This window comes from Pavona decussata, unplaced genomic scaffold, assembly GCF_977016875.1.
Source record: "Pavona decussata unplaced genomic scaffold, jaPavDecu1.1 SCAFFOLD_543, whole genome shotgun sequence".
Lineage (NCBI taxonomy): Eukaryota > Metazoa > Cnidaria > Anthozoa > Scleractinia > Agariciidae > Pavona > Pavona decussata.
The window spans coordinates 122,078-149,724 of NW_028145838.1; the positions used below are offsets into that span (position 1 = coordinate 122,078).

Consider the following 27,647-nt stretch of genomic DNA (forward strand, 5'->3'; position numbering starts at 1 on the left):
GCAGCAATCTATCAACAGTATAGTAAAGAATCTTTTTCAGTCGCGTGTAATGTCTGGATCGAGCTTGCCGCAAAGCAATGAAGTTTTTGTTACTAGAAAGCTTGGCTTCTGTGGAAACGCACAGTTAACTGGAAACGAAAACTCCTGTGATCTGTCCAAAAGCCTGACTACACATCGACTGTCGGAAACGGAAAAATGACGATTTTTGCTAAAGGTTTTCGTTTCCCGCCAATCTAATTGGCGCGCTAAATGATCCTAAATCGACGAACCATAACATGAATGATTTGTTCGCCCATGGTCTCTACGATGGAAATTTAGAGTTTAATTTTCGGCAAGCTAATTTTCCTCATCATTTTCCAATAATTGAATGAAAAATAAAGTCAATCGTCATCCTCCAGTGGTCCGCAAAGGTAAGTGCGATTTTTATGTTTACGTTATATATTTGATCAGCACTCGCGAATTCGTGATTTGGGAAAAAGTGTAACGGCGTCGATCACCAGCTTCCATTTCCCACGTGTGTAGGAACTCTTACAATCAGAGTCAAAACAAAATATATTTTTAAAATGCCTGTTATGATGATATTGTTGCGGTACCGTGTTACTGTACACGTTAGTATTTCAGACGGTAAGACCAAAATAAATGATAGATACTGGCAATCAATGTTCACCACGCTGAGTGCGACAAAAGTGTCCAAAATACCGGTTAAATATTTATGGTTTTATTGTGTAAAGGTAAAAGACATACATGATACTGTTAGGTCACAGTTGTTCTCTCGGGTGTGTCGCCTGAGAACAATAAGCAATCGGGTGCGTCGCCTTTGCTTCGTGAGCTAACTCCGATAATAATATTAGAAATTTCTTCACAGAGAGATTTTAAACTCGGCCGTTCTTATCTCGGGTGAGTCGCCTGATAAGGACGAGCAATCGGGTGTGTCGCCTTTGCTTTGCCGTGTTTAATACTCGCTGCACATCGACGATAAATTTATTTTTCTCCGGGTTTTTGAATTTTCCGGAGGTTTTTGACTGAACCGGAAATATTCGACTGCACGCAGTGAGTGAATGTTGATTGCTGTAAACTTTTTACAACGTTAACGCACTGGAGCTCGTATTGCACCGAAAATGTGGTTCTAAATTGTCAACAGCACTCCCGTAAACAATAGGCCTCCTGTAGTGATCGAGGAAAAATTTGGATGGCAAAATCGGTTGCTAAGGCGTGCGGCTCGCCATGAGCGGCAGTAGTTCATAGCGGAAAATAATTTCAGTCAAACGTCTAAAATTATTTTTGCCGGGATTTAGCTGCTGTCCGTATTATCGGGGTGTCCGTAATATCGAGGTGTCCGCAAGGCGAGAGTTGGCTGTGGCTGTAGTTCTCTGACGCCCGATTTAGAAGAGAACATGCGCAACAACTGAGAATATATGCCTATCCTGACTGGCGTCCATTCACTCGCTATCGTATTACGTATAATGTAAACTGATTTCAGGGGCATTCAACGAGAAAATTTTAGGAAAATACTCAAAACGTTGTCTTCTCTGTTCTAAGATCGTTTTGTAGCCTTTTTTAAAGGCATATTTGTTTAAAACTAATACAGTATGATCTGTTTGGACGCTATAGCCCAAAATTTTAGTTACAGAAAGTTTGTTAATAAGTGAACGGAATTCTATACCCCGAATTTGCCAGCTCTCCTTTTACCATTTTTAGCGAAATAAAAACGAAAAGAATTAGTTTTCCAGTGCTGCTAGGTTTTTAGTTTCAATTTTACTAAAATCAAATATTTGAGGCGATTAAGGCCTTCTGAAGAGATGTTCACCAAACTGAATCGTCGAGTGCCCCTGTGATTTGTCATTCATACCTCGTAACATCGCTACCTTGTTTCTGTCTGAAACTTTAGCAATTATAAATGGCTCTGTTACTGACAAGGAAAAACAAAGCAAAACATGATGCAGCACTACAATCCTACTTCTGAGTCTTTGCTTTTTATGCACAGCTTCTCCTTATCTTTGATCTTTCGCTCATTCATTTTTCTTCTTTTGTTTTTTTCGCCCAACTTCAGGAGCACGGCATCTAGGGTTTCCTGCAGTTTTGAGCATTGGCTCTTAATATCTGAGGCTATCTTCTCCTCTAGGGCTGCAAGTTTAGATTCCTGCATTTTGGAGCATTGGCACTCAATATCTTCCTTCGGGCACATCTGAAAAGATCCATTAAAATCGTCATTATGTTGTGAAGCGAAGCCAGGAAAAGAAGAGTTAGCAATAGAAATTCACACGCTGTAAATTACGTATTTAGACGAGGAATAAGCTTAAATTATTAACAAATACATCCATGTACAAATTGATGCATGCATGCACACAAAGCTAAATCATTATCAGTAATAAAACGAAGGCGAATTCTTGCCGGCTGTAATTGTGCTATTGAACAAAATTCCACAAGAACTAGCAAAATAATGCGTCTTTACTTGTTTCCTCCAAAAAATTATAAAGTATTATAAAGTCAGGAATCCAGAAGTTATTAAAAACAATTCGCTGGCTTTTGAGACCCCCATTGCTGTGTTCGTTAGGGTTTGATTACAATGGATACCCCCAAACAAGGTTCAACACCCGACTATGATGTTTACGCAAGTTAACCGACTTATTTCAGAGTTAACACTGTAAAAATAAAGTTAAAAATCAAAATACTGTACACCTGGAACCCTGGTTCGTTGGTTTTACATGCATATTTTCAGAGAGTTAGCCAAGCGGTTAGAAATGCTACTCCCTTCGTTGAGAGTTTCCACAACGAATTGAACTGAAGACATTTCCAACGTTTTGTGGAGTAAACATATTTTGTATACTCAAAGAAATTGGAAATAATTCGAAGCAATAAGTTTACGAGAAACAAATCGATCGAATTGGTCTGTCCTGATTTGTTTTAAATATACAACAGGCGGTGTGCGCCACGAAATTTGACCTATCAGAACGCGTTGTTTGATCAGTAGTTTTCGCGTCCACTAACACTGATCAGTCCGGAGAGGTTAGCCTGTTTAAAATTTCGTCGTTAGGGAAGTCTGTGATACATTTTTCCCGATTTAAATTCGTTTGAAGTTAGAGGAGTAAATTGGCTTAGTGCTGGTTAAGTTACTTTTCAAATTGAAGTGTTTGTTCGCGTTTGTAGCTATGTCAAAGGAGATGACCTCGCGCCTGCCACCATGTTGTTTTGATTGTTGAGTTATCGCTTTTCTTGAGGCTACAGCTACGTACTGTTGCCGGGTTTTGCCATTTCTTTCTCTTTTTACACATTAAGCTTGCTTATCCTTTCTACTTGAGAATTTTCGGAGTCTTCCAGGGTCTACCCCTTGTGGTTTTCCCGTTGGAAGCCATTGAACTTATAAAGAATCTATGATGAGATGGTGTAAACCAAGTGGATCAACTGCCGGGAAACCGGCTGGAAAAGCCTACGAACGAATGCTCGAATGCTATTTTCCTCCAACAAATCCAGGAAAGAAAAGTAGATCTCTTTCAACCTAAGATTAAAAATGGGCAAAAACAATAAAACATAGACTGTTAGTAGTCGTTCTTTTTTTTCCTCCAGATCATGCGCACTAAGTGGCGGTAAAATTATGCAAATTACGAAAGTGAACTCGTTGCTCGCGGCTTCACCCGCGCTCGCTAGATCCATCGCGCGCGATAGAACTAAGGAAAAGAGAAAGCCTGCTCGTGTTCTAAATAAAAAAAAGCGTCTAAAGGCAGACGTGACGGCACATTATACTAGTACAGTAATAAACATAATAAAATTCTCGCCTTCGATTGTCTCCGAACCGCGAATAAGCGTAACTTATCAGTTAACGAAGTCGCCTTGTGAATCCAACAAGAAGCATCTACGGCTTATACTAGACCTTTTAGATTTGCCGCGTTACTGTCTTTATTGATACTTTGTAGGAAAGGAAGAAAAGTTTGAATCTCGATTTCAGTGCGATTGTAAGTCTTACATTCGGGAGATGTTTACTCGATCGTGATCAGCACCCTTTGTGGGTGGTGACGCACACCGCCTGAATATACAAGGTATTCACACCAGCCGGAATATTCTGGTTAACCAATCAGATTGAGGAATTAACAACAGAATTGTTTGTTAAAAGGAAAACAACAACAAAAAACGCGGAATGCCTTTTGGAGGAAGGTGAGAAAAAACAGCTTTTTCGTTTTCTGAAATACTATTGTCTAATTGACCAATGAGGTGTTACCGTGGCGGCTGTTTGAAGATCTAACCTCGAAGAGGTTTTTCTCCTCCTTGTGCGTTCTGCAAGGATGGCCTTAGTTCACAGAATCAAAGATGAAAAAATAATATGTTATCTTCGAGAGCCTTGTTTGGATCTTCTTGAATTACAAGAAATTACCTTTTATATGGAGAATTTTGTACACCAAACTTCCCTGAATTTTATGCGAGTCGGAGCTAGTTGACCACTTGAAGGGTTGCTCCTCAAATCGACGATCATTTGGTGAGGATTACACCAATTTTGAGGCAAACTATAAGTAACCTATGGCTACTACTCAAGAATCGAACGAACATCGTGGGAAGTAAGTAGACTTATGACTTTTAATTTTTTTTTTGTCAGTAGTGTAGCTTAATCACTATTGAACATGTCTCGAGTCAGAGCTACTAGTAGGGAATATTCTCACTCGTATTTGTTGCATTTTAGATTTTTGTCGAAATCTTATACACTTTTCTCATACGATTCCGCCGCCATTAATGATGTAATGCGCACGCGCGTCCGCCATTTTAACCACAATTTCCCTCACGCCCCATATCGACAAGACAAGGCCAGGATTGCAGGTTAGAAAAAGAGAAGTGAATTTCTCATTGGAGGCATAGAACAGTTTCGCAATTACCGTTCTTGTTGAATTAGAGCCTTAAGCAAAGGTAGGTACCGTGTAAGAGGTGCCAAGGCATGAGATTGATTAGTGAAACAGACGAGAATTATATTTTTGACTAATGTGAAATTCAAATGAGGCTGAAATGATATAAAATTAATGCACCAGGAGGTACCCCTAATGGATATTTTCCAAACTATAAGTAATCTATGGCTACTACTCAAGAATCGAACGAACATCGTGGGAAGTAAGTAGACTTATGACTTTTAATTTTTTTTTTTTTTATGTCAGTAGTGTAGCTTAATCACTATTGAACATGTCTCGAGTCAGAGCTAGGGAATATTCTCACTCGTATTTGTTGCATTTTAGATTTTTGTCGAAATCTTATACACTTTTCTCATACGATTCCGCCGCCATTAATGATGTAATGCGCACGCGCGTCCGCCATTTTAACCACAATTTCTGGCAATGACGTGCTGGAGCGCGAAATTTGAAAGCGGAAAGACTGCATTTTAAACGAAATGGCGTCAAAATGGGCGAACACCTAACTTTGATTGTCATTCTTAATGGCTCTTGGTTGAATTAAGGTTACTTTTCAAGAGAAGATGCCTATTATGGAATTTCTGAGACAACGAAAGGTAAACTTGATAAGATCAACGAAGTAATCGAAAACATTGTTTATATAACCGACCGTCATCACTTAAACTCTTATGGTGATCAGTTCAGCCTTTCGATCACATCTCTTGCAAGTAAGTTTGTATTTCCCTAATGTCTGTCTCTTCTGATCAATCTAAAGAAGTGATCTAAGATTTCTTTTAACAACCAAGGAACGTAAAAAACGTTAAAATTAGAAGAACCGTCAATTTGCAAAATCCCTAACATATGCATTCTCAGATTCTCAATGGCTTGATTTCAACATCGGGATTTAGAGCAATTTCAGACTACTCTTCCTATTACTGTCACTATCAGTATTTCAAATCATTGTTACCTGGAGACTTGTGCCATGCGGCCTGTTTGTGCAAAATGCCCATTATTGGAAGACGAATTGTCAAATAATTCCACAAGACGCTTTTTCCCTCACGCCCCATATCGACAAGACAAGGCCGGGATTGCAGGTTAGAAAAAGAGAAGTGAATTTCTCATTTGAGGCATAGAACAGTTTCGCAATTACCGTTCTTGTTGAATTAGAGCCTTAAGCAAAGGTAGGTACCGTGTAAGAGGTGCCAAGGCATGAGATTGATTAGTGAAACAGACGAGAATTATATTTTTGACTAATGTGAAATTCAAATGAGGCTGAAATGATATAAAATTAATGCACCAGGAGGTACCCCTAATGGATATTTTCCTACCTTCCTTCCTTCCCCCCTTCCTTCCTTCCTTCCTCCCTTCCTTCCTTTCTCCCATCCATCCATCCATCCATCCATCCATCCATCCATCCATCCATCCATCCATCCATCCATCCATCCATCCATCCATCCATCCATCCATCCATCCATTCATTCATTCATTCATTCATTCATTCATTCATTCATTCATTCATTCATTCATTCATTCATTCATTCATTCATTCATTCATTCATTCATTCATCCATTCATTCATTTATTCATTCGGTCAGTCAGTCCGGCCGTCAGTCAGTCATTCATTCATCCATTCCTTCATTCATTAGACTGTTTACAGTCACCCTATTTTCACCTGGAATTGTCGAGACTCACACGCTTTGATGGAGCTGTCGCCATCTTGGTTTGTAAAAGCAAGCGCGATCTCGGGAGAATGTCTAAACTACCGAGGGGAGCCGGAGCGGGAAAGCGGCGGGAAAAATAGGTAGATTGTAACAGCTTAATGACGGTGCCTACTAATATAGAGCTATTTTTGCGCGGTTTAACACTATGCAAGAAAAGCAAACTTTAGCAAGGGCTATACGAATCCAAACTGAAAATCGGAGGTAAACACGCAGTAAAATATAAAGCAATGTGCGTTTTATTCCATAATGAAGCTTTAATACCTCTGAAAATTGCATTGTTACCCTCAATTTTCTTTTTGGACACCAAGAGCACTTCATAAATTCTGCTTCCTCCGCATAGTTTTAAACCGCGCAAAAGATATCCCAGTATTAGTAGGCACCACCCACAGGAAATCCCAATATCGAGATGCGCAGAATGTATGCGCAGTAACAAAAGTAAGTAAATTGAAGGAAATACGATAATCCTTGTTACAATACAGTTTCTGTACCATTTCGAGACAAAGTACACTTGCGAATAAAATAGAGTAGCGAAAGTCTTTAGAGCGAGGACTAGAATATCGAGGGGAGCGGATCGGAGTAGGGGTTAGTTGAGTGGCAGAGGGGAGCGAACAAATAAGGGAGACTGTAACAGCTTCTCACTATCTAGCCCGTGTTCGAAAGGCCCGTTACGTTGTACCAGCAACGGTAACACCTCATTGGTCAATTAGACAATAGCATTTCAGAAGCGTTGACAGTATGACTGAAGTATCTGACAAGATATTATTCATCGCCAGTTCTAAAAATGGCTACGACCAGCCCGGAATGTTGTGAAGATCATGGGGAATGTTTTGATTTTAATTGTTTGTCTCGTCAGCTTGGAGGTAATATATCAAACACGACACACAGTGTTTCATCACATATCAAACACCGAGAAGAGAGTTGAAAATACGACGCGTAGCGGAGTATTTTTGACGAACTTCGAGGTTTTTGCTATTGTAATGAAACATTGCGACGAGTGTTTGATATAACTTCTCAAACAAACTGATTTTGAAGGGGAAATTAAGGATGCGAAAACGAGGAATTTTTCATCAGATATTCAAACACATCACGGTGCATGATTTCCTTTGTCTTTGGCTTTCGAATTATTAATGAGTTTGAGAAGGAGAGTTCTCAAACGTGAACAGAAAGAAGCCGTCTATCGTCTATTAGAGTGTTGGCATTGCATCCATCTGGGTTTGAAAAGAGTTTGATTTATCAAAGCTTTGTCCTTGCTAAACGAAGGGAGGTCGATAGCCGCGAAACTTCGAGCTGGGGCAGGCCTTCGTGTTTGGTGGTTGCGATTTCTTTCGTTACAAGCGTTGTTGTCGTTGCACTTAGAAGCCGTCCTGATAACCTCGCACAAGGTGCCTGCGTTGCAAATTTTAAGTGCGCACTCCGGGAAAACACCTGGAGATTTCCCATCTTCTGGATCCTCTCCAACTCTAAGATGTCCTTTCAAACGATCGGCTAGAGGAATGCTGGCAACTTCAGATCATAAACAAATTTTCCGTAGAAGGTACTTGTTTTTCTTCCCGAAATCGCCGACTGCTATTTCACAATAAATTTTACAAATATGGCATGTATCTGACACTTCTGGTTTTGCTGTGAGCCTCACCGCTTTTTTTGGCGTCAACGGAGAGTTCTGCATGTGTTCCGCTTGCCTTGAAATTTAATTTACAAAGAGCTGATGTATTGTACTGTATTTTTATGCCCAGTGTCCTCGCTCGAAAGATTTTCGCAACTCTATTTTATTTCGCCAATATACTTTGTCTCGAAATGGTACAGAAACTGTATTGTAACAAGGATTATCGTATTTCCTTCAATTTGCCTACTTTTGTTACTGCGCATACATACTGCGCATCTCGAAATACTGGGGTTTCCTGTGGGTGGTGCCTACTAATACAGGGATATCTTTTGCGCGGTTTAAAACTATGCGGAGGAAGCAGAAATTATAAAGTGCTCTTGGTGTCCAAAGAGAAAATTGAGGGTAACCATGCATTTTTCAGAGATATTAAAGGTTCATTATGGAATAAAACGCATAACATTGCTTTATATTTTACTGCGTGTTTACCTCCGATTTTCAGTTTGGATTCGTATAGCCTTTGCTTAAGTTTGCTTTTCTTGCATAGTCTTAAACCGCGCAAAAATAGCTCTATATTAGTAGGCACCGCCCTTAAGCTGTTACAATCTACCTATTTTTCCCGCCGCTTTCCCGCTCCGGCTCCCCTCAGTAGTTTAGACACTCTCTTTAGATCGTGCTCGTTGGTTTTTACAAACCTTAATGGCGATAGCTCCATCGAAGCATACCAGTCTCGATAATCCCACGGAAAAATAAGGGGACTGTGAACAGTCTATTCATTCATTTATCCATTCATTCATGCATGCATGCATTCATTCATTCATTCATTCATTCATTCATTCATTCATTCATTCATTCATTCATTCATTCATTCATTCATTCATTCATTCATTCATTCATTCAGTTAGTCAGTCGTTGCTTTCATACTTTTATTCATTCATAAATGCAAAATTTATGTCAATATTTTGACGTTTCAAATTATTTGATGACAAAAATAGGAGATGTTCTTACCTTAGCCAACACGGTATTCGCATGCTCAAAACAAACGTACGGGTAGAGTTCGCTTTGCTCGTACTTAATGTATGTCACCAGTTTATCTTGTGGAATTACTTTGCTCCCATTCTCATAAAACTCAACTGGAACTTGGAGTTTTCCATCTTTCCATTCTTTTTTCTCAAACAGTACTGTACATCGAATCACATCACCTCGACGAACGGCAGCCTTTCCTAGGTTAGACAAGAGACTTGTTATTAACAAAAATCTGATGACTATATTTAAAAACAAAAACAATTTATAAAAGAAATGATTTAGAAATACATGAAACAAGAAATATGAGTGATAGGAACCGACGTTTCGGTGCATCTTGCGCCATTATCAAGGTTACATAATTAATGATAAAAAGCGGTTTGTAAAAAGGCTAAGTTGAAGCGAATTTGCATAACATAGCGGCAAGCTAATTACTTAAATACTTTAGCACGAAGAGAATCGGACTGCACATTCAATGTTGGTTTAAGCTCTTGAATATACAACATTTCATTAACAAGGCAGTCAAATTTGTTCATGCATTTCTTGATTACATTGAAGCGTGCTAAGAAATTGTTCGGAACAGCAGTGTTATGTTCTTTGTAGTAATGCTTGCAGATTGATGACGCCTTTTGACGGTGTCCCTCAACGCGCGTGTGAAGGTGGCCCTTTGTATACCCAACATAACCTGCATCACACAGGTCACACTTGAATAAATAAACAACACATTGCTGGGTAACAATGTTGGGCTTGGGCTCACGGAGGCTTAGATCTTGATTAAGCTTACGGCTAGTAAACACGGGTTGAATGGTCTTTCCCACCTTGTTGCTAAGATCTCTAAGTTGCCGTTTGACAGACACTGCAGCATCCTGATCTTTATAGGGGATAGCTATCCGGATGACGTCATCGGTATGCTGTTTAGACTGGTCCGCTGCGACTCTCGAGGTGATAAACTTGTTGATGACAGAATCAATAAGGTGATTCGGATACCTCAGCTTTCGGAAAACTCCTCTCAAGCTTTCACACTCCTCTGAGAAATGTGTCCAAGATGATGATAGCCGGTGCGCGCGATCAAGCATGGTGACGAGCAAACCCTGTTTGTAGCGGCTGTCCACATGGCTATGATAGTGCAGGAGAAGACCTGTGTTTGTCGGCTTAACGTAAACCTTTGTTTCAACACATGGTGCGCGATTTAGAAGCTGTAAACCAAGAAAAGGGAGCATACCATTTTCCTCTACCTCCATAGTGAAACTTACGGAGCTATGGGCGTGATTCAAGGTATCCAGAAATGCTGTGGCTGCCGCCAGATCAGGCATCTTGACCAGAGTGTCATCTACGTAGCGGCGGTAAAAATCTGGGAGTTTTCCTTGACTTTTCAGGAACCCTTCAATAGAGCACATGAATACATTAGCCAAAAGGGGTCCAAGGGGAGACCCCATGGCTACTCCATCGGTCTGTTCGTAAAGGGCCCCATCGAACTGAAACAGCTGCCCCTTTGTAGCAACATGTAGAAGATCAATAAGATCAGTTCTGGTCAAGTTTAGGCCATAGGTGTCATTGAACCAGTTGTTCTCGAAAGCTTTGTGTGCCAGGATGTCAATTGTTTCGTCCAGGGGTACATTTGTGAAGAGCGATGAGACGTCATAAGAGACCAAGATTTCTCCCGGGTTTATCTTAACTCCACAAATTTCATTTGTGAAGGCAAAGATATCAGTGATGGTATTTTCGTTTACAGACAGAGGCTTAAGCTTAGCATCCAGCCATTTAGCAAGGGCATAGTTGTAAGTGCCCGTAGCAGATAATATAGGACGCGTTGCTAATTTCTTCTTGTGGGTCTTGGGCAGCCCGTACAAATGAGCCAATCTTGATCCAGTAGGTCGTATGGAGTCAGCAATCGCCGATGGTAAAATTCTGCGCACGGTTGACTCTACCAGTTTTTCTTTCTCCGAGATAGGATGATAGTACTTGGGTGGCTTTCCTTTACTTTTTGGTCTCTCTATGGGGACGGCACAGAATTTGCTTGTGTCATTCACAGAGGCATCCGATAACAAACGCAGGTATTCATGCTTATCCATCACAACTACACCTGACCCTTTGTCTGGTTTGGTTATCAAGATGTCATCGCGTCTCTTTAGCTCTTCGATGGCTACTAAGAGTGCCTTAGGGGGACGCGGGCCTTTCCGTTCAATGTAGTTGAGAGCCACAGGTCGAAGTGTAGTAGCAGCCAGTTCTTTCATTTTCTCATCGGAGAGACTGCGCTCAAGGCTCCAATAGGCTTTCTCAAAGGATGCTTTTACCTCTGTTGGAGATACATATTGCGGTAAGGCAAAGTTCAAACCTCGACAAAGAACAAGTTTCTGGAAGAACGAAAGTTGGTAGGATGAGATGTTCAAGATATGCTCGTCGAGGGCCATCTGGTGGTTGATAAGGCGTGAGATCTTGCGCGTATGGGTGGTATTAACTTCTTGGTGATATGTTGTCCGAAGACTGGTCATTGTACGGAGAATACAACTGTAGCGCAGAAAACTACAATCTTGGCGAATCTCGTCATAGATAGAGTTGATTTCACGCTTCAAGGCTGAACTCTCCTTGAACTTCTCTTTTAACTCTTCCTTAATAACGTGACAAACAGGGTTTGCTCGTCACCATGCTTGATCGCGCGCACCGGCTATCATCATCTTGGACACATTTCTCAGAGGAGTGTGAAAGCTTGAGAGGAGTTTTCCGAAAGCTGAGGTATCCGAATCACCTTATTGATTCTGTCATCAACAAGTTTATCACCTCGAGAGTCGCAGCGGACCAGTCTAAACAGCATACCGATGACGTCATCCGGATAGCTATCCCCTATAAAGATCAGGATGCTGCAGTGTCTGTCAAACGGCAACTAAGAGATCTTAGCAACAAGGTGGGAAAGACCATTCAACCCGTGTTTACTAGCCGTAAGCTTAATCAAGATCTAAGCCTGTGTAAGCCCAAGCCCAACATTGTTACCCAGCAATGTGTTGTTTATTTATTCAAGTGTGACCTGTGTGATGCAGGTTATGTTGGGTATACAAAGGGCCACCTTCACACGCGCGTTGAGGGACACCGTCAAAAGGCGTCATCAATCTGCAAGCATTACTACAAAGAACATAACACTGCTGTTCCGAACAATTTCTTAGCACGCTTCAATGTAATCAAGAAATGCATGAACAAATTTGACTGCCTTGTTAATGAAATGTTGTATATTCAAGAGCTTAAACCAACATTGAATGTGCAGTCCGATTCTCTTCGTGCTAAAGTATTTAAGTAATTAGCTTGCCGCTATGTTATGCAAATTCGCTTCAACTTAGCCTTTTTACAAACCGCTTTTTATCATTAATTATGTAACCTTGATAATGGCGCAAGATGCACCGAAACGTCGGTTCCTATCACTCATATTTCTTGTTTCATGAAAAACAAGTTAACGACGCCAAATGCTATCTCTTAATGAGTGCATTTATAAAACAAAGAAACTTCACTAACAAATTAACAAAAAAACAGGCAGACAAACAAAACCGGTTAAACAAAATCATGCAAAAACGTTTCGATCTTACCGGCCAATGTAGTCTTCTTGGGGTAGTGATTTAAGTCATTAAAGATTAACCGATCATCGGTATGGTATCCCACAGTTCCACTATGCCATCCTGGGAAAGCATTTGTACCGTAATCTTCAAATACCACGCCGAGTCCGAGCCACTTTGTCTCGCCAGTTTCCACAATCATTACCTGTATAAGCAATTCGAGAAATATGATAACATGATTCCTGTTGCCTAAGCCAATAGGTCACTTCCGAGTAACTTTGAACCTCATTATGAAAGCGAGGCTTCGGCATAGTTTTTATTCTGAATATTTGGCTTTCATTCGTGTGCAAACAAAACTCATTTTAATATGAAAAACTTTGCACTTAGCCTCGCTTTCGTGATGAGGTAAAAAAAAAATCGGGAATAGGCTATTTAACCCACTCATTTTGGGGGTGTAAACCCAATGTTGCTACCGGCGTCCTCGGAATCGTCTATACTTGGATTGAGCAATCTGCATGCAAAAGGTATCTGCAGAAGAAAAATGATCGTGCGTAGGAATCGCCCCTTTACGCGGGCATTTTTTTGAGCGCTTTATATAAGAGAGAGCTTTTTGTCGTTTTCATATGACTTCATGTTTGACAGACTTATTTGAGTTTTAGTAAGAATTTAGGGTAGGGGACACTTTGTGATGTCTATCATACAGTTTATGCATCTCATTTGTGTGCATTTCTGGACATATATCGACATCACTCGATGGTTAATAACGCTCTTACGTTTGAGTTAATGATGCATCTCAAAGGAAGGAATGTTTTGGAGTTATTCGTACGGATGTATGTAGGAGCGTTGGGATTACCGTGGATGAAAGTAAAACGTACTCCGACAGAGTCTGTGATCTGTGTGCCCGCAAAATCCGAAATCTAGGAAATCTGTATCAATCCATCCAGCATTTAAACTTAGCGAGTCTTCTGAATCAAAAGAAAATACAAGTCCGTCAAGCGGTGCACAGCAATAGAAGCGGCTGCTTAACTCACCAGCGGGGAAGAGCCCTATTCGAAAGGCAGTTTGTGTCACCTGTCCAACAGCATTCGGAAAAGTATCTCTCGGGCCAGTTGTTCAGCCCTGGACTTATCCGAAGCTTCTCGCTACCAAGGAACGACAAGTCGTTGCTTACAACAGGTCGGCCAGGGATCTGGAAGCGCTTAGAAGTGGAAAAACTGTAAGATTCATGCCGTTTGTAAAGTCGACTAAAGAAGCTGTGAAGGCAAAAGTTGATAGATGTGTTGGAACTCGGTCCTACGAGTTGGTTACCGAGGATGGGACCAGATATCGTCGGGATAATAGAAAGAGTCACAGAGCCTACCCCCTGGGTGACAAGCCTCGTTGTCGTGCAGAAACCTAATGGACAAATTCGGGTTTGTCTGGATCGTAAGGACCTCAACAAAGTTCTGAGGAGGAGCCACTATCCAACGCCGACAGTTGATGATATTCTTCCAGCGCTTTCCCGAGCTAAAGTGTTCTCCACTGTAGACACGAAGCACGGTTTCTGGTATGTTGAACTTGACGACGACAGTTTGCGCTTAACGACTTTCAATTCACCCTTTGGGAGATTTTGCTGGCGTCGCCTGCCCTTTGGTCTGTGTTCGGCCCCAGAGGAGGTTCAGCAAAGGCTAAACCACTCACTTGACTGCCTGAGGGGTGTATTGAAGGGTGTATCTCTGTGGAGAAGCCTCCATAGAGAAAGAAGCGTTGGCAGATCATGACAACAGCTTCCACGCCTTAATGCATCGGTGCCGGGAAAAGAACATTAAGTTGAGCCGGGACAAGGTGAAACTGCGACGCAAAGAAGTCCCATTTATGGGTATCGTGATCTCAGAGAAGGGTCTTCGAGCAGATCTCGACAAAATCAAGGCAATGTTGAAAATGCCCACCCCGACCGATGTGGCCAGTTTACGAAGGTTTATTGGATTCACGAATTACTTAAGCAAGTTCTTGCCTCGACTCAGTGATGCATTGGAGCCACTCCGTAAGCTCACTCTATCAGATGTAGAATGGTTTTGGTCTGACGTACATGACTATGCTGTCCGACAAGTGAAACTGCTGGTTTCAAATGCGACTGTCCTCAAGTATTTTGACTCGACAGAGAGCCTCACCTTACAGTGCGATGCATCAGATAAAGGTCTGACACAGTACATCCGTCTGAAGCCAAGTACTCTTCAAGAAATTAAAGTACACACGCAGAAGGATGACAGCCTTCAAGAGCTGATTAGAGTCATAGAGGCTGGCTGGCCAGAAACCAAAGGGGAGCTGTCGCAGCTGATACTGCCCTTCTTTGACATTCGTGATAAGTTGAGCGTCTACGATGGCGTGGTTACTAGAGGAGAAAGAGTAGTGGTCCCTATGTCGCTGCGTCGAGACATGCTACGTCGTCTCCATTATGCCCATAGTGGGGTTGTGAGCACCCTGTCGCTGGTTAGAGAAAACATATACTGGCCGGAAATTAGCAGTGAAATCAAGCAGTTTATTGAAAGGTGTGACGTCTGCAGGGCGTTTGACCGGAAGGAGCCAAAGGAGACACTTATTCCTCATGAAGTTCCCGACCGGCCATGGGCGAAAGTCAGAGTTGACTTGTTTACTTACAGGGGTCGAAACTATCTCATTTGTGTTGATTATTACTCTTCGTTCTGGGAAATCGATCCCCTTGACAACACTACTTCAGGAACAGATATAAAGAAGTTGAAATCGCAGTTTGCAAGGCATGGAATCCCGGAGACGTGTGTATCAGACAATGGCCCTCAGTTCGCCTCAGTCGAATTTAAGGAATTCAGTCGCCAGTGGAACTTTGAGCTTGTAACGAGTTCTCCAACTTATTTGCAAAGCAATGGAAAGGTTGAAGCTGCCGTTAACTCAGCTAAAAATGTCATGAGGAAGTCAAGGAAAGCCGAAACAGACCCATATCTTGCACTCCTCGAGTACAGGAACACCCTAAGTCAGGGACTGGGTACTAGTCCAGTGCAGCGTTTGATGAGCAGACAGGCGAGAGCACAACTACCCATCATTCGTCAGCTTCTTAGGCCAGTTGTTCAGCCCGGGACTTATCAGAAGCTTCTCGCTAACAAGGAACGACAAGTCCTTGCTTACAACAGGTCGGCCAGGGATCTGGAAGCGCTTAGAAGTGGAGATACTGTGCAATTCATACCGTCTGGAAAGTCGACTAAAGAAGCTGTGAATGCAAAGTTGGGAGATGTGTTGGAACTCGGCCTTATAAGGTGGGTACCGAGGATGGGGCCAAATATCGTCGCAATCGGCGTCACCTGAGGAAAACAAAGAAGCCCTGCGAGGGTGCTAAATCTAGTTCAGTAGCTGAAGAAGGCGCTAAGCAACCGAGTCAGCAGTTGATGTCCTTTCCTCGACGGGCACAGACAACTAATGAGCCCGCCGCGCCGTGTATCCAGACAGATGCCCCCAGTAGTCAAGCTGACACAACCAATGAGCCTGTTTTGCCAACTGAGAATGCGGAGCCTGTTGCTTTACCTGTGCAAGGCGCAATGATACGTTCGGGCAGAGTAGTCAGAAGGCCGGGTTATCTGAAGGATTATGTATAGTAACTCGTTGGAACTTTAGCTTAAGGATTGTGTGACGTCACTCGTTGGGACTTTATTTGTAATAATCTCAAACGTTGTACAGAAGTTTAACTAGTTGGCGTTGTTGTTGTTGTTGTTGTTGTTGCTGCTGTTGTTTTTTTTTGGTTTGTTTTCTTTGGCTTGTTTCTTTCTTTTTTTTTTTGTTGTTATAAGGAAAAGGATGTAACAATATGCATTGTCTGTGGCATGCCTCGTTTAGGTTTCAGAGTCAGTTTATAAGTTGCTGTCTTAGGTCTGAGCAGCCATTAAAATAAAGGGTCACAGTGCTTCTCAACGGCGTGTTCTCGCTTAAGTAAACAGAAACCAAGAGCTACCGCCGATTTCTTTCTGAATATAGACGATTGTCCGAAGGAAGAGGTTTACGTGAAAGTCCTGCTTGTTAGCCCGTCTGAAAACGTTACAGTACCTTATCGAGATCTTCTGCTCTTCTCTTAATGATCTGTTAAATCCTGCTCAGCAAGAATATCGAGTTGTTTTTGAAGGCAATGATCGAAATCACAATCACTGTCAGCCATATTGTAAACTACTTGAGAATTCATTCCTTTGTAAAGATGTCAGGAGATTAACAGACCTCACTATGCACCAATAAGATTGCCGCGTTCGTGGGCGAACGTCGTTCTGCAGAATCGTGGGGTTTGCGGGCAAGCGTTTCATTCGCCCCTCCTCACCTCCCCCCTTACATCTCTATTTTTCTCTCGCCCCATTTCCTACGCAACCAAACTTCGGAGAGCGCTGATCATGAAAACCCCACGGAAACGCTTGCTACGCAAGCTAACTGATTGGTGACTATTGTCACGAGATGCGTACGGTAGATTCAAATACAGCAATGAGTTTAGTTATAAAACAAAAGAAATCACATGACCCGTGGGTCTAGCTATGATTATTGTGGTTTGGAAATCAGAACGCGTTCTCATGCAAGCTCATATTCCAGACCTCAAATGAAACTTTTCTCCAGTTATGTACAATCTAAGAGTTTCAACTAGAAGGCTATGTTAGAGGCTGTTTCTTGGCTAAAGAAATATGTTCTTATCAAACTTTATTTTGATCGACTTACGTTTTCTAATTACTTGCAAGTTTTGAATTCATCATGGTAACTTACCTCAAAATGAGGAAATTCTTTTGAAAAGGGAGTGAGATATCTGGCACCAAAGTTATCGCTGCTCACAGAGAGTCGTTGACAGGTTAAATACAAACCGTCGACATGTATGGCAGAATGGGTTTGCCAAGCCTAGGGAAAAAACAGCAGTAGTAAGTTTTCGATCATTTTACTTTACAGCCTTAATGTATAGTGATTAAACATTCACCATTCCATGTTTCAAGCTCGGACTCGCAACGCTTCCCATTGAGAAAATCGGAGAACTTTAGCAATGGGTTCGGCTCAACACAAGATTTATCAACAAGATGAAAGCTAATTAACTCCAATTAGGCCAAAATCCAAAAAAAAAATAATAATAATAAACTTAAGTTTATTATTTTTGTTAATTTGTACTTTGACCCTGAAAAATGTCCACTATCATGCAAACAACGGTCACAGAGGTGTTATGGCCTCTCGAAAGTCTAAATTTGTAATAAAAATCTGTACTCTTTTACTTGTACTGTAAGAGTTGTCCACAAGCACTTTTGACAGATCCTTAGCTGATTGGTTTTCAAAAAAAAAAAATTCTTTAAGTTAGCGGAACAATGGAATACTATGTACGAAAAAACATTCTAAAAACTGTAAGATCGACATGAAATCGCTTGCAACCATGAACCAATTAAGAAGGTGTTCTTACGTGGAGTGGCAATGTAAACATGCGATTCATTGATTTCCCATTTCAGAGATGTAAAACGATGTAAAAGATTTGCTAATGCTTTTTTAAATAGTGAAAATGACAGAGTTACATCGCAAGCCAATAGCAATTGCAAATACAAATTCCATTAAAGAAGTAAGAAACGAGAGGTGAACTTGGTAGCAGATTCATTGCTTAAATCAAGCTTATCGTTTGAAGTCCTCAAAAATATAAGCACATACCCAAAACAAATGAGCAAATGAGTATTTTAATTTATTTTCCCGTGCCAATAGGAAATCAAAAGCTCCTATGAGCCAACTCGTGAACGCAGATGACACCTCAGTTACTACCTTGAAAGCTAAAAGAAAGTATATTTTTGCCCGATATAACGAAAAATAATTATTCTTGTACTAAAATGATTGTAAACTTATTGCCTACACATTGAATATAAAGGTTATTCCGATGGGCTGATTTAAAAAATTTCACATGCTTTTTTAATCAAAGTTCATGCCAACACTTAAGGCGGGGGTAAACCTGAAAGCCGTTTTCACGCCGCTTAAAATCTGCTAAATTGAAATATCTCGTTCACGTTTCAAACAACCCAAAAACTCTCTGCTCATTCCGTGAATCTATGTTGTGGGGTGTTTTGTGAATTTTTGGGTGATTTTTGGGTGTATTTGGGACAAGAAAGGTTTTCTAGAAGGATTGGTAAAATTAAGAGAAATAAGAAATATTGAATATTTAATGAAGTTTTAAAATTAGAATTTGTAGTTAATAATTATAGACAGAAACCAAGTTTGTCCACTAGCAACCTGAGGTGCTCTTGCATGGGTATCAACTGTCTGTTGGTGTTCCAAAAATCATTTTCTTTCTTTTATCCCTTCTTTATACCTCTTAAAATTCAATTCAAATTCACGTGTACTCCCACCTTATCACACCGCACCTCGTGGAAAAACGAATTTTCAAAAAACTTATAACATTGCTCAGATTTAAAGGGGAAGTATCATGGGGTTTTTGACCTCTTTTGTAACAAAAGGTGAAATAAGACCTTCACTTTGCTACAAAATAATTCTAGAACAACGAGAGGAGAGAAATCAACTCAATTCTTGACAGGAACAACTCGTACTCTGTTCTAGCGCATTTCGGAAACAAAAATACGAAAACTTGAAAAACATTAGCCTAACATTTTTCAAGTTTCAATTCATTTCGACCTACTCTATCTTTGGACAGAGGCACTAATCGACAGTTTTATTGAACTGGAGTGGTGGTTTATAACAAAACTAGACAATTATTTTTTGTTTCTGTTGTCAGACAAACATTTTTGGCTTTTGAAATGACATCATATTTTCCTGATACTTCCCCTTTAACAGTAAATCTCCATTCTTGCACTAAAATGATTGTCAAAAAAATTATTCTCTACAGATTGAATAAGATTGTTCCGATGCGCCGTGAAAACTATTTTCTCCTTTTTTGCCCACTAATTGAATTTAAAACGCTGCAGCTCTTTCAAAACTGAATAAAACCACAAATCGAACAAACATTTATTTGCCGTTAATACTCGATTGCCGCTGTTGAAACTGCCGAGCATTCCTTAGAAGTTCTTTCCATTCACCGTTTTCAAGAGGCTCAATTCGTTAATTTTGACCAGCACTGGAGTGAAATTCCTCTAGGTTATGATGACTTATTCACTGCGCATGACTGAAAGTTAACAGCCCACCAAGCAACCAAGTGAAAAACCCACCATCGCTATAAACTCGTTCATTGCGCATGCGCGTATTCACGAGTTTAAAAGGAAGGAACGCCACCTAGAAAACCATACAGTTTATTATATCTCTTCGCAACGAATCGGGAGAATAATATCAAATGGACCTAATAAAACTTACGTTATAAGGACAGCCATCCGTAGAAATCAGGAGCATCTCTACAACAGATGTATGCATGGAGACAACAAATCCTCACCCTTCTTTGTTTCAGAATAAAAGCTATAGAAGAGTATCTGAGACGAATATATTCCTTCGGAATAACAACAGTACTGTACAACTGCATTGTCAACAGCGAGATGTTACTTAGAAGTGAACCAATGATTCTCCGATTTTCCTTTTCTCACGAAGACTGTTCTTGAAAATATCCCCAGAAATGAAGAGAGAGATATTGTACAAAGCTTAATGACACGAAAAGTAGTGATATTCCAGCAAATGAGCTCGATGAATGTGGATTACTTTCGCTATTTGGTGTTCGCTGGTAATTTTCTGAATTCTCGACTGTGCGAAATTCAGCTCGGCGCGGTGTGGACGTGGGCTCAAAGAAACAACTACTTTTTATATAATTATTTTCAGCCAACTGTCATTTATGTACAGCTCTGGACGTCAATTGTGCAGTCAATACGTGTAGAAAGGTACCTCAGATGTGCTGGGTAGTTGAACTAGCTGACCAATTCGAAAAAGGCAGTCCTTGCATTAATTACCACACATGTTAAAAAGTATTGTTTAAGATACGTACCTCTTTACCAATGGGCAAGGCAGCTTTGTCAAGGTTTTGCTGTCTCGTGAACGTTCTGTAAAGAAGCTGATTCACCATGCTTCCTGTGTTTTCTGTATCATCAAGTACTTGATCAACTTTTTCTATAAAGGAAAACATATTGCTAAGATTTGAATAGTAATTGTCGTTGTTAAAAAAATAACTTTGGGGGAATCTGAACTCTTGCAAGAAATTGATGTTAAATTGTCAGAAAAAGTAGAGTTAGCATTTTAATATTGTAAACAGGAGGGAGGGGGCGTCTCTAGGGTGAATATTCGTCCACTGATCACTGCCATTGTGACGTCACGTCATACACCAATGATTTTCAAAATGGCGGGCAATTTTTTTTGTCCGTTATTTTGCAAAAGATGTTAATTTTCCGGAGGTCTGGAAACTTCTTTTGCCTTACTCGATATGACACATTCTTTGACAAATAGGAGAGAATTATTTTTGGTAGGACAAAACTTTCGAAAACCTGATATGACGACAAAAAAAGTACTGCCAAGTGGCTAATACGTTCGCGGAGTTTGTGCACATGAGATAATTATTGGTTCTTGGAATCCATTTTTCAAAATGAATTTTTACTTGTTCAAGATGATAATGATTATCACCCGCTTTTGGTGTAAGTGACATGCCAAATTCCCTATATTCCCAAAGATCTCGTGTTTTTGTCATTTGAAATTTATGTGAGTAATCGAATGAATCAGAAATACGACATTTGGCCTGCATTACTTGTTTTTCACTTTCTGTGGGTTCACCAAGTGTCACAAAGGACATGTATTACTATCAAGTAAAGGTTGGAATGCTTTGTCGAAATCATCATCACTCTCACTACTGTCACTTGCTGGAGTCATGCTTTTAATCAATTCTTTGAAGGATTTACTTTTTGATTCCTTGAAAACAAAACTTTCGCCAGTTTTGCCACTGTTAATTTCATCTGTCATAATTTAGTTCTGTTTTCCCAACTTTTTGATTTTTGTTTAGTGCCTCTCTAGTGTGTATCCTTGCTTATTAGGTGTTAAATCAATTTGCTTGAAGGTTTTCATTTCTTCAAGGTATTCTTCATCTGTGTTTTCCTTTGTTTTTATTAAATTGATCACTGATGGCATTATCTATAAAAGTTATAGGTACACATGTGGCTTGCTCATGTTTGCTGGAGTGTTCCCTCTCTTTAGCCTCAGTATAAGTTTCAATGCTGCAATCTGATACAAATGTTATAGGCATTGTCATTGTAGTGGTGCAGTGTTGCAGCAGGCGATCCTTTAGGTCTGTTATTTGAAATTTGTTGGTATAGAGATATTATGATAATGGCGTATTGCTTTGGTGGCAGGAGGTCAAGCGCCTTAGTGGGATGGAATCAAAAAACGGAGACTTAGTTAATCAGATACAAGTTAAAGGGTTCTCTGATCTCCCCCAACTAGAGCAAGCCAACACCATCAATAAAGCTTTCCTGGAGCCATTGGAAGATTAGAGATTACCATCCCCCTTCCCCTCCTTCCCTTGGAGGAATCTCCTGACATCCCACATATAACGGAGAGTCGAGTAGCAAAATTACTGGCCAAGCTCAGCCCTAGCAAAGCGTCTGGACCTGACCAAATATCGAACTGGCTTCTGAAGGAATATTCTGACTTCGTTGCTTTCCCTGTTATAGAAATCCTTAATGCCTCCTTTCACGAACAACGTTTACCATCTATGTGGAAGACAGCTGATGTCACTCCCCTGCCAAAAAAGAAACTAGTGAAGCTTTTTGAGAAGGACTTGCGCCCAATCTCTCTCACTCCGGCTGTCTCTAAAGTGGCAGAGGGCTTCATCGTGGACGATTTCGTCGAGCCTGCAGTCTTGAAGGTGCTTGATCACAGCCAGTATGGAGCGATACCCAACTCCTCCACCACTATGGCACTGATTAGTGTGCTCCATCATTGGTCGCTTGGAACAGACGGGAACTGCTCAACCGTAAGGACCTTGTTATTTGACTATCGTAAGGCTTTTGGCCTTATTGATCATAGCAATTATCCCAATTAGATATTCCGCGTAGTGTTGTCAACTGGGTTTCAGATTTTCTATCTTATCGATCACAGAGAATCAAAATAAAGGAGAGTTGTTTTTCTGAGTGGGGTTCTGTCCCATCCGGAGTACCACAGGCAACCAAGGTAGGCCCCTGGCTGTTTGTTTTAATGATTAATGATTAAGATATTAGTTCACCACACCTTTGGAAATTTGTAGACGAAACTACTACGTCAGAGTTCGTTCTGAAGGGCGGTGCCAGCAATGCCCAGTGTATAGCTGACCGGGTCAGCCAGTGGTCTCATGATAACAGAGTCCACCTTAACGCTAATAAATGCAAAGAACTGAGAATCTCTTTCGCCAAGGAAATAACTGATTTTGACCCAGTGATTGTCGGCGGAAAGGAGCTGGAGGTAGTGGACAGCGTCAAGTTGCTAGGTGTAACAATAAGTAGCTCCCTCTCATGGAACCTCCATATAGATCAGGTGATAAAAAAGGCTAGCAAGCGTCTGTATTTTTTGGTACAGCTAAAACGGGCCAGGGTTCCGCCTAATGACCTTGTGCTTTTCTATACCGCATGTATCAGGTATATTATTGATTATTCCCCAGTATCTTAAAAATGAACCAGTGCGCTTACAGAAACGGGCCATATCAATCATAGTACCAGGGGCCAATTACAACACTGGGATGGAAGTTTTGGGGATCTTATCTCTGGGCGACCACCATGACCAGCTTTGTAACACCGTTTTTAAAAGGATCCTTTCGGACCCAAATCATAAGATTAGAAACCTGTTGCTGCAACAGTTACAACTTAAGAAAACAGCGCATTTTTCATGTGCCCAATTTGAAAACTAATCGGGCAAGGAAGTCCTTCAAATACGCTATGGTTGCGACGGTCTAACTAAATATAAACAAATCTTTTAAAACATTTAAATTTTTGTAAATTTTAATATTTTTGATGTATTTTCAAATATTTCTAAATTTCAATCTTTTTATCTATTGATTATTATATAATTGTTTTATTATTATATTTCAATTGTAAAATCTACATAATTCAGCCGTGAGGCTATCTATCTATCTATCTATCTATCTATCTATCTATCTATCTATCTATCTATCTATCTATCTATCTATCTATCTATCTATCTATCTATCTATCTATCTATCTATCTATCTATCTATCTATCTATCTATCTATCTATCTATCTATCTATCTATCTATCTATCTATCTATCTATCTATCTATCTATCTATTTATCTATCTATCTATCTATCTATCTATCAATCTATCTATCTATCTATCTATCTATCTATCTATCTATCTATCTATCTATCTATCTATCTATCTATCTATCTATCTATCTATCTATCTATCTATCTATCTATCTATGTTGTCAAGTTTAACTTTGTTGTCAGATAATGATAGTAGGACCTTGTGTTTCTTTATGACGTCTTTCATGATTCCATTATTGTTTCAATTAATTTGTCTATAGAATGTTGTTGAAACACCAATTCCATGATTGTTAGTCATGTTTTTTTTTTTTTTTTTTTCAAAATCAGTAAGTATAGACTCTCCTGTTCCAGAAATAATGGCCTAATGCTCCTGATGCATTTAACAATTTCTCCATCTTTAATTGCTCCTTTTGGGTCAACAAAGTATAATAGACTTTTGCTCTTGCTTTCAGCCATATCAACCAGGGCTGGATCATATATACCGGGACAAAACGGTACAGTCTGTCAGTCATCAATCAGTTTGAGCATAGTGCAGATTTGAATCTGTTTGCCTGAGAAATGTTGTATGGGAGTTCACCAAAGTCAACTTAAAGACAGCAAATAGAAAGGAAAGAAAGAAAGAAAGAAAGAAAGAAAGAAAGAAAGAAAGAAGGAAAGAAAGAAAGAAAGAAAGAAAGAAAGAAAGAAAGAAAGAAAGAAAGAAAGAAAGAAAGAAAGAAAGAAAGAAAGAAAGAAAGAAAGAAAGAAAGAAAGAAAGAAAGAAAGAAAGAAAGTGAAGGATGACTTGAACAGTTTGTTAGGAAGGTCTAAGACAAATTAAGTCTGAAGTAGTTTGCAACGAACCATTCTGCTGACTTCGATAAAAATTAAGAACATTGCACTTTTCACACTAGATTACGTTACGTTACACTGTTTTTGTATATTTGTCCTTGTTTAAATTAGCCCTTATTGTCTCGTTCACAGGAAACATATTTCGATTTTTGGGATTAAGGACAAGGTAATTGGGGCTACTTTGAACGCGAACAAAAGGATATATATTAAATGGTAGTCATTATAGTAAAAGATTTATAGTAAATTACCTGTCCTTTCTTCCAACAAACTACAAGCTTTATGATAAGAAAATATCTCTACATCCTCACTGGGGAAAAGTGAACTACGGTGCTATCATCGTAGTTAAATCTTGGCTTTAACGTAAAAAAATTCGGAGTTGCCTTTTTCCTTTTTTTTTTTTTCGGTCTCTTCTCTTCCCGCACTGGTTGTTGACCAGCTATATAGCTTTTACGTCGATTCTAAGGGCTGGCTGTTTTTCGAGGTGCTTGTAAGGTATCTGTCTTCATACACGTTCAACAAATTATTCTACTTCGATCCTATCAAACTTGAAATTCATTTCTAATCGCCCTAGTGTTTTTGCATGCATGTCACCGCGTGTGTGCGCCAAGTGCTATTTATAAGTGATACTTACGTATAGGAGGAAAAGTATCCCCGTATTTGAGCCTGTAGCTGTCAAGAAGAGACTTCAAGTCCAGCTTGGAAAGAGAAAAGGATATAATAAATTATTACTTACACCTGCAGGTTTTGTTCTTCAAGTTCAAATGTAATTTAATGACACTCATTACCAAATGTGACACTTTTCAGGCCAGAAACATGAATCATCCGTGTTTGGACCGACACGTTTTCTCAAAACGTGAACGATCAAGCTGCGATTTTTAAAGGTGTCCAGCTTCAAGAATTAAAAAGTCCCGTAGATCTCGAGGCAGATTTGTCAAATAAGGTCTTGCTCAATAGACTATTTCAAGCATTAACTACTTAAATTAATTTTAACTTACTTCATCAAATTTTTCTGCTTCCCTCTTTAAACCGGGGCCATCGGTTTCATTTTCCACGACTGACTCGTGCCCTACAGTGCCTTTTTTTCTCACACCTTTACATTTTTTATAACACCACCTGACAACCTTAGCAAAAATAGTAATGATGTTGAAAGGTACAGGTACGTGATGATAGTCACGATACGTCTGAATTGTAATAGCTTTTTTAAACGCCCACTCGTTTCGTGAATTGTCCTGGGAAAAAAGAAAGCGTTTTTAGACACTTTTGACATGCGACATTTTTATCATTCTAATCCAACCACAACACCACCCCCCCCCCCCCCACCTCACCCTTGTTATCCTTTAATCAGGGCTGTCATAAGGGCGGCTTTAACAAGTTCAAGATTCCCAAAAGAGAAATACCACCCTTATTTTGTGTCACCTTTACCAGTAAATGAAATATACCTCTTTCCATTAAAACGTTAAAATGTATATGTGTGGATCGTTACTACACAGGAAGTAGTGGCAGCCACATTTGACTGAAAATGACCACGATGGAAGTGGCTTGAAAATTAATGAAATGAGCAAACATAGTTTGTTTTACCTTCCATAAATAACTTGATGTTTTCTTCTCAGTGTTTTAAGAACAATTTTGCTTTGCAGTAAAGCTACTTTGACGAATATGTTGGGTGCAGTGCTGACCTCTTAAAAACGACAATATGTAAGATTCGAACTTTGGTCGGCCACGGGATCTCACAGATTGGGCTCATATTTGCCATGCAAACTTCTTTATGGGTCCTAACTACAAAATGAGTGATTTTTAGTTTCAATTATTTTTACTTTGCATAACACTAAGAAGGCCGGTTTCGAGTAGCCTTGCGAGTCCCCCATTTTGACGAATCATAAGAGTTCTTATTAAATTAACTCTCTACTTGCCAACTGAGTAACTCGGTAAATCTTACATACTACTTATTAACCGAGAGTGAGGTCATTACAGGGAAATCTCAGACCGAGGCCTTGATGTATTGACCGAGCGATAGCGAGGTCAATACATCAAAGCCGAGTTCTAACATTTCCCTGTAATGACCGAGCGAACGAGGTTAATAAGTTATTTATTATATGGCCTTTTCAGCGCTATCCTTAAAAAGAATACAATAAAAACACCGGAAGTAATTTTCTTCATCCGCTTGCGGGCACAAGAGGTCATTCGAGGTCGTGTTCACTGAACCAAAACGAACCTGGCGATGCGATCGAAACCACAAGACACAGTTTCTTTGACAATGAGACAATTTTTGTCTTTAATACGTCAAGATCTAGGGCAAATTTAACCACTTAAATTTCAAATAAACACACTGACCTGTGTTAACAAGTGTTTGGCCCTTAACAATTTTTGAAGCTATAGCAAAGATGGGCCCAGTTTGTGATTGAATTTTGAACACGTAGGGAGAACTTGCAGTGATTTCAGTGACACTCGCGAATTAATCTTCGTCGTCGCTCTCAATAACATAACGAAATTAGACAGAAATCTCTGGATACCTCTCTCCGGCCCGTCAAAGTACTTGGCTCGTATTCCTTACCATTGGTTTTCCTTACGTCTTTAAAGAACTGTCCCAGAAGGAGGTCAAGTTCTTTCGGTGGTAAGTCCAAAATCTGAACATTTGTCTTGTTTATCTCGCCAAGAAAACGGTAAAAACACTTCATATCACTTGACGTTTTTTTTTTTTTTTTTTTTCACAGTGTTTTCACTTTTCTGTTCTTGAACAAGCTTTTGTTATTCCTCTTGACTGTTACCGAAATTTTCGTCTTCGTTAGTGTAACTTAACTATCCCTCTTTTATGTATTTGTATAAGTCAATCCAAGAAATGCGTAGTTTGAGCAACGATCCGCTAAGACATTTGGGGATACGTTTTCCTCATTTTGAAAAGCCTGAAAT

General features: G+C 40.0%; 3 protein-coding genes across 4 annotated transcripts; 1 reads left to right on the forward strand and 2 right to left on the reverse strand.

Annotated features, from left to right (window-relative positions):
• Nucleotides 1–1,250: 1,250 nt before the first annotated feature.
• On the reverse strand, nucleotides 1,251–27,415 carry LOC146449949 (uncharacterized). The gene is made up of 8 exons (XM_085100949.1): nucleotides 27,251–27,415; nucleotides 25,736–25,969; nucleotides 25,372–25,435; nucleotides 20,655–20,776; nucleotides 17,486–17,614; nucleotides 12,779–12,950; nucleotides 9,192–9,406; nucleotides 1,251–2,185 (listed from the first exon to the last, which is right to left on the reverse strand). Exons 1-8 carry the CDS (start codon nucleotides 27,413–27,415, stop codon nucleotides 1,946–1,948), a joined length of 1,341 nt encoding a protein of 446 aa, XP_084957075.1. The 3' UTR covers nucleotides 1,251–1,945.
• Nucleotides 9,475–12,372, reverse strand: LOC146449950 (uncharacterized). Of its 2 annotated transcripts, XM_085100961.1 has the most exons (2): nucleotides 12,258–12,372; nucleotides 9,475–11,433 (listed from the first exon to the last, which is right to left on the reverse strand). In XM_085100961.1, exon 2 carries the CDS (start codon nucleotides 11,276–11,278, stop codon nucleotides 9,638–9,640), a length of 1,641 nt encoding a protein of 546 aa, XP_084957087.1. In that variant the 5' UTR covers nucleotides 11,279–11,433; nucleotides 12,258–12,372; the 3' UTR covers nucleotides 9,475–9,637. The 2 variants fall into 2 exon arrangements, with proteins under 2 accessions (XP_084957087.1, XP_084957085.1); XM_085100959.1 differs by lacking the exon at nucleotides 12,258–12,372 and having other exon boundaries at nucleotides 9,475–11,698.
• LOC146449951 (uncharacterized) lies at nucleotides 11,851–12,630 on the forward strand. Its single transcript, XM_085100963.1, has one exon. The coding sequence runs from the start codon at nucleotides 11,851–11,853 to the stop codon at nucleotides 12,493–12,495; it is 645 nt and encodes a 214-aa protein (XP_084957089.1). The 3' UTR covers nucleotides 12,496–12,630.
• Nucleotides 27,416–27,647: the final 232 nt, after the last annotated feature.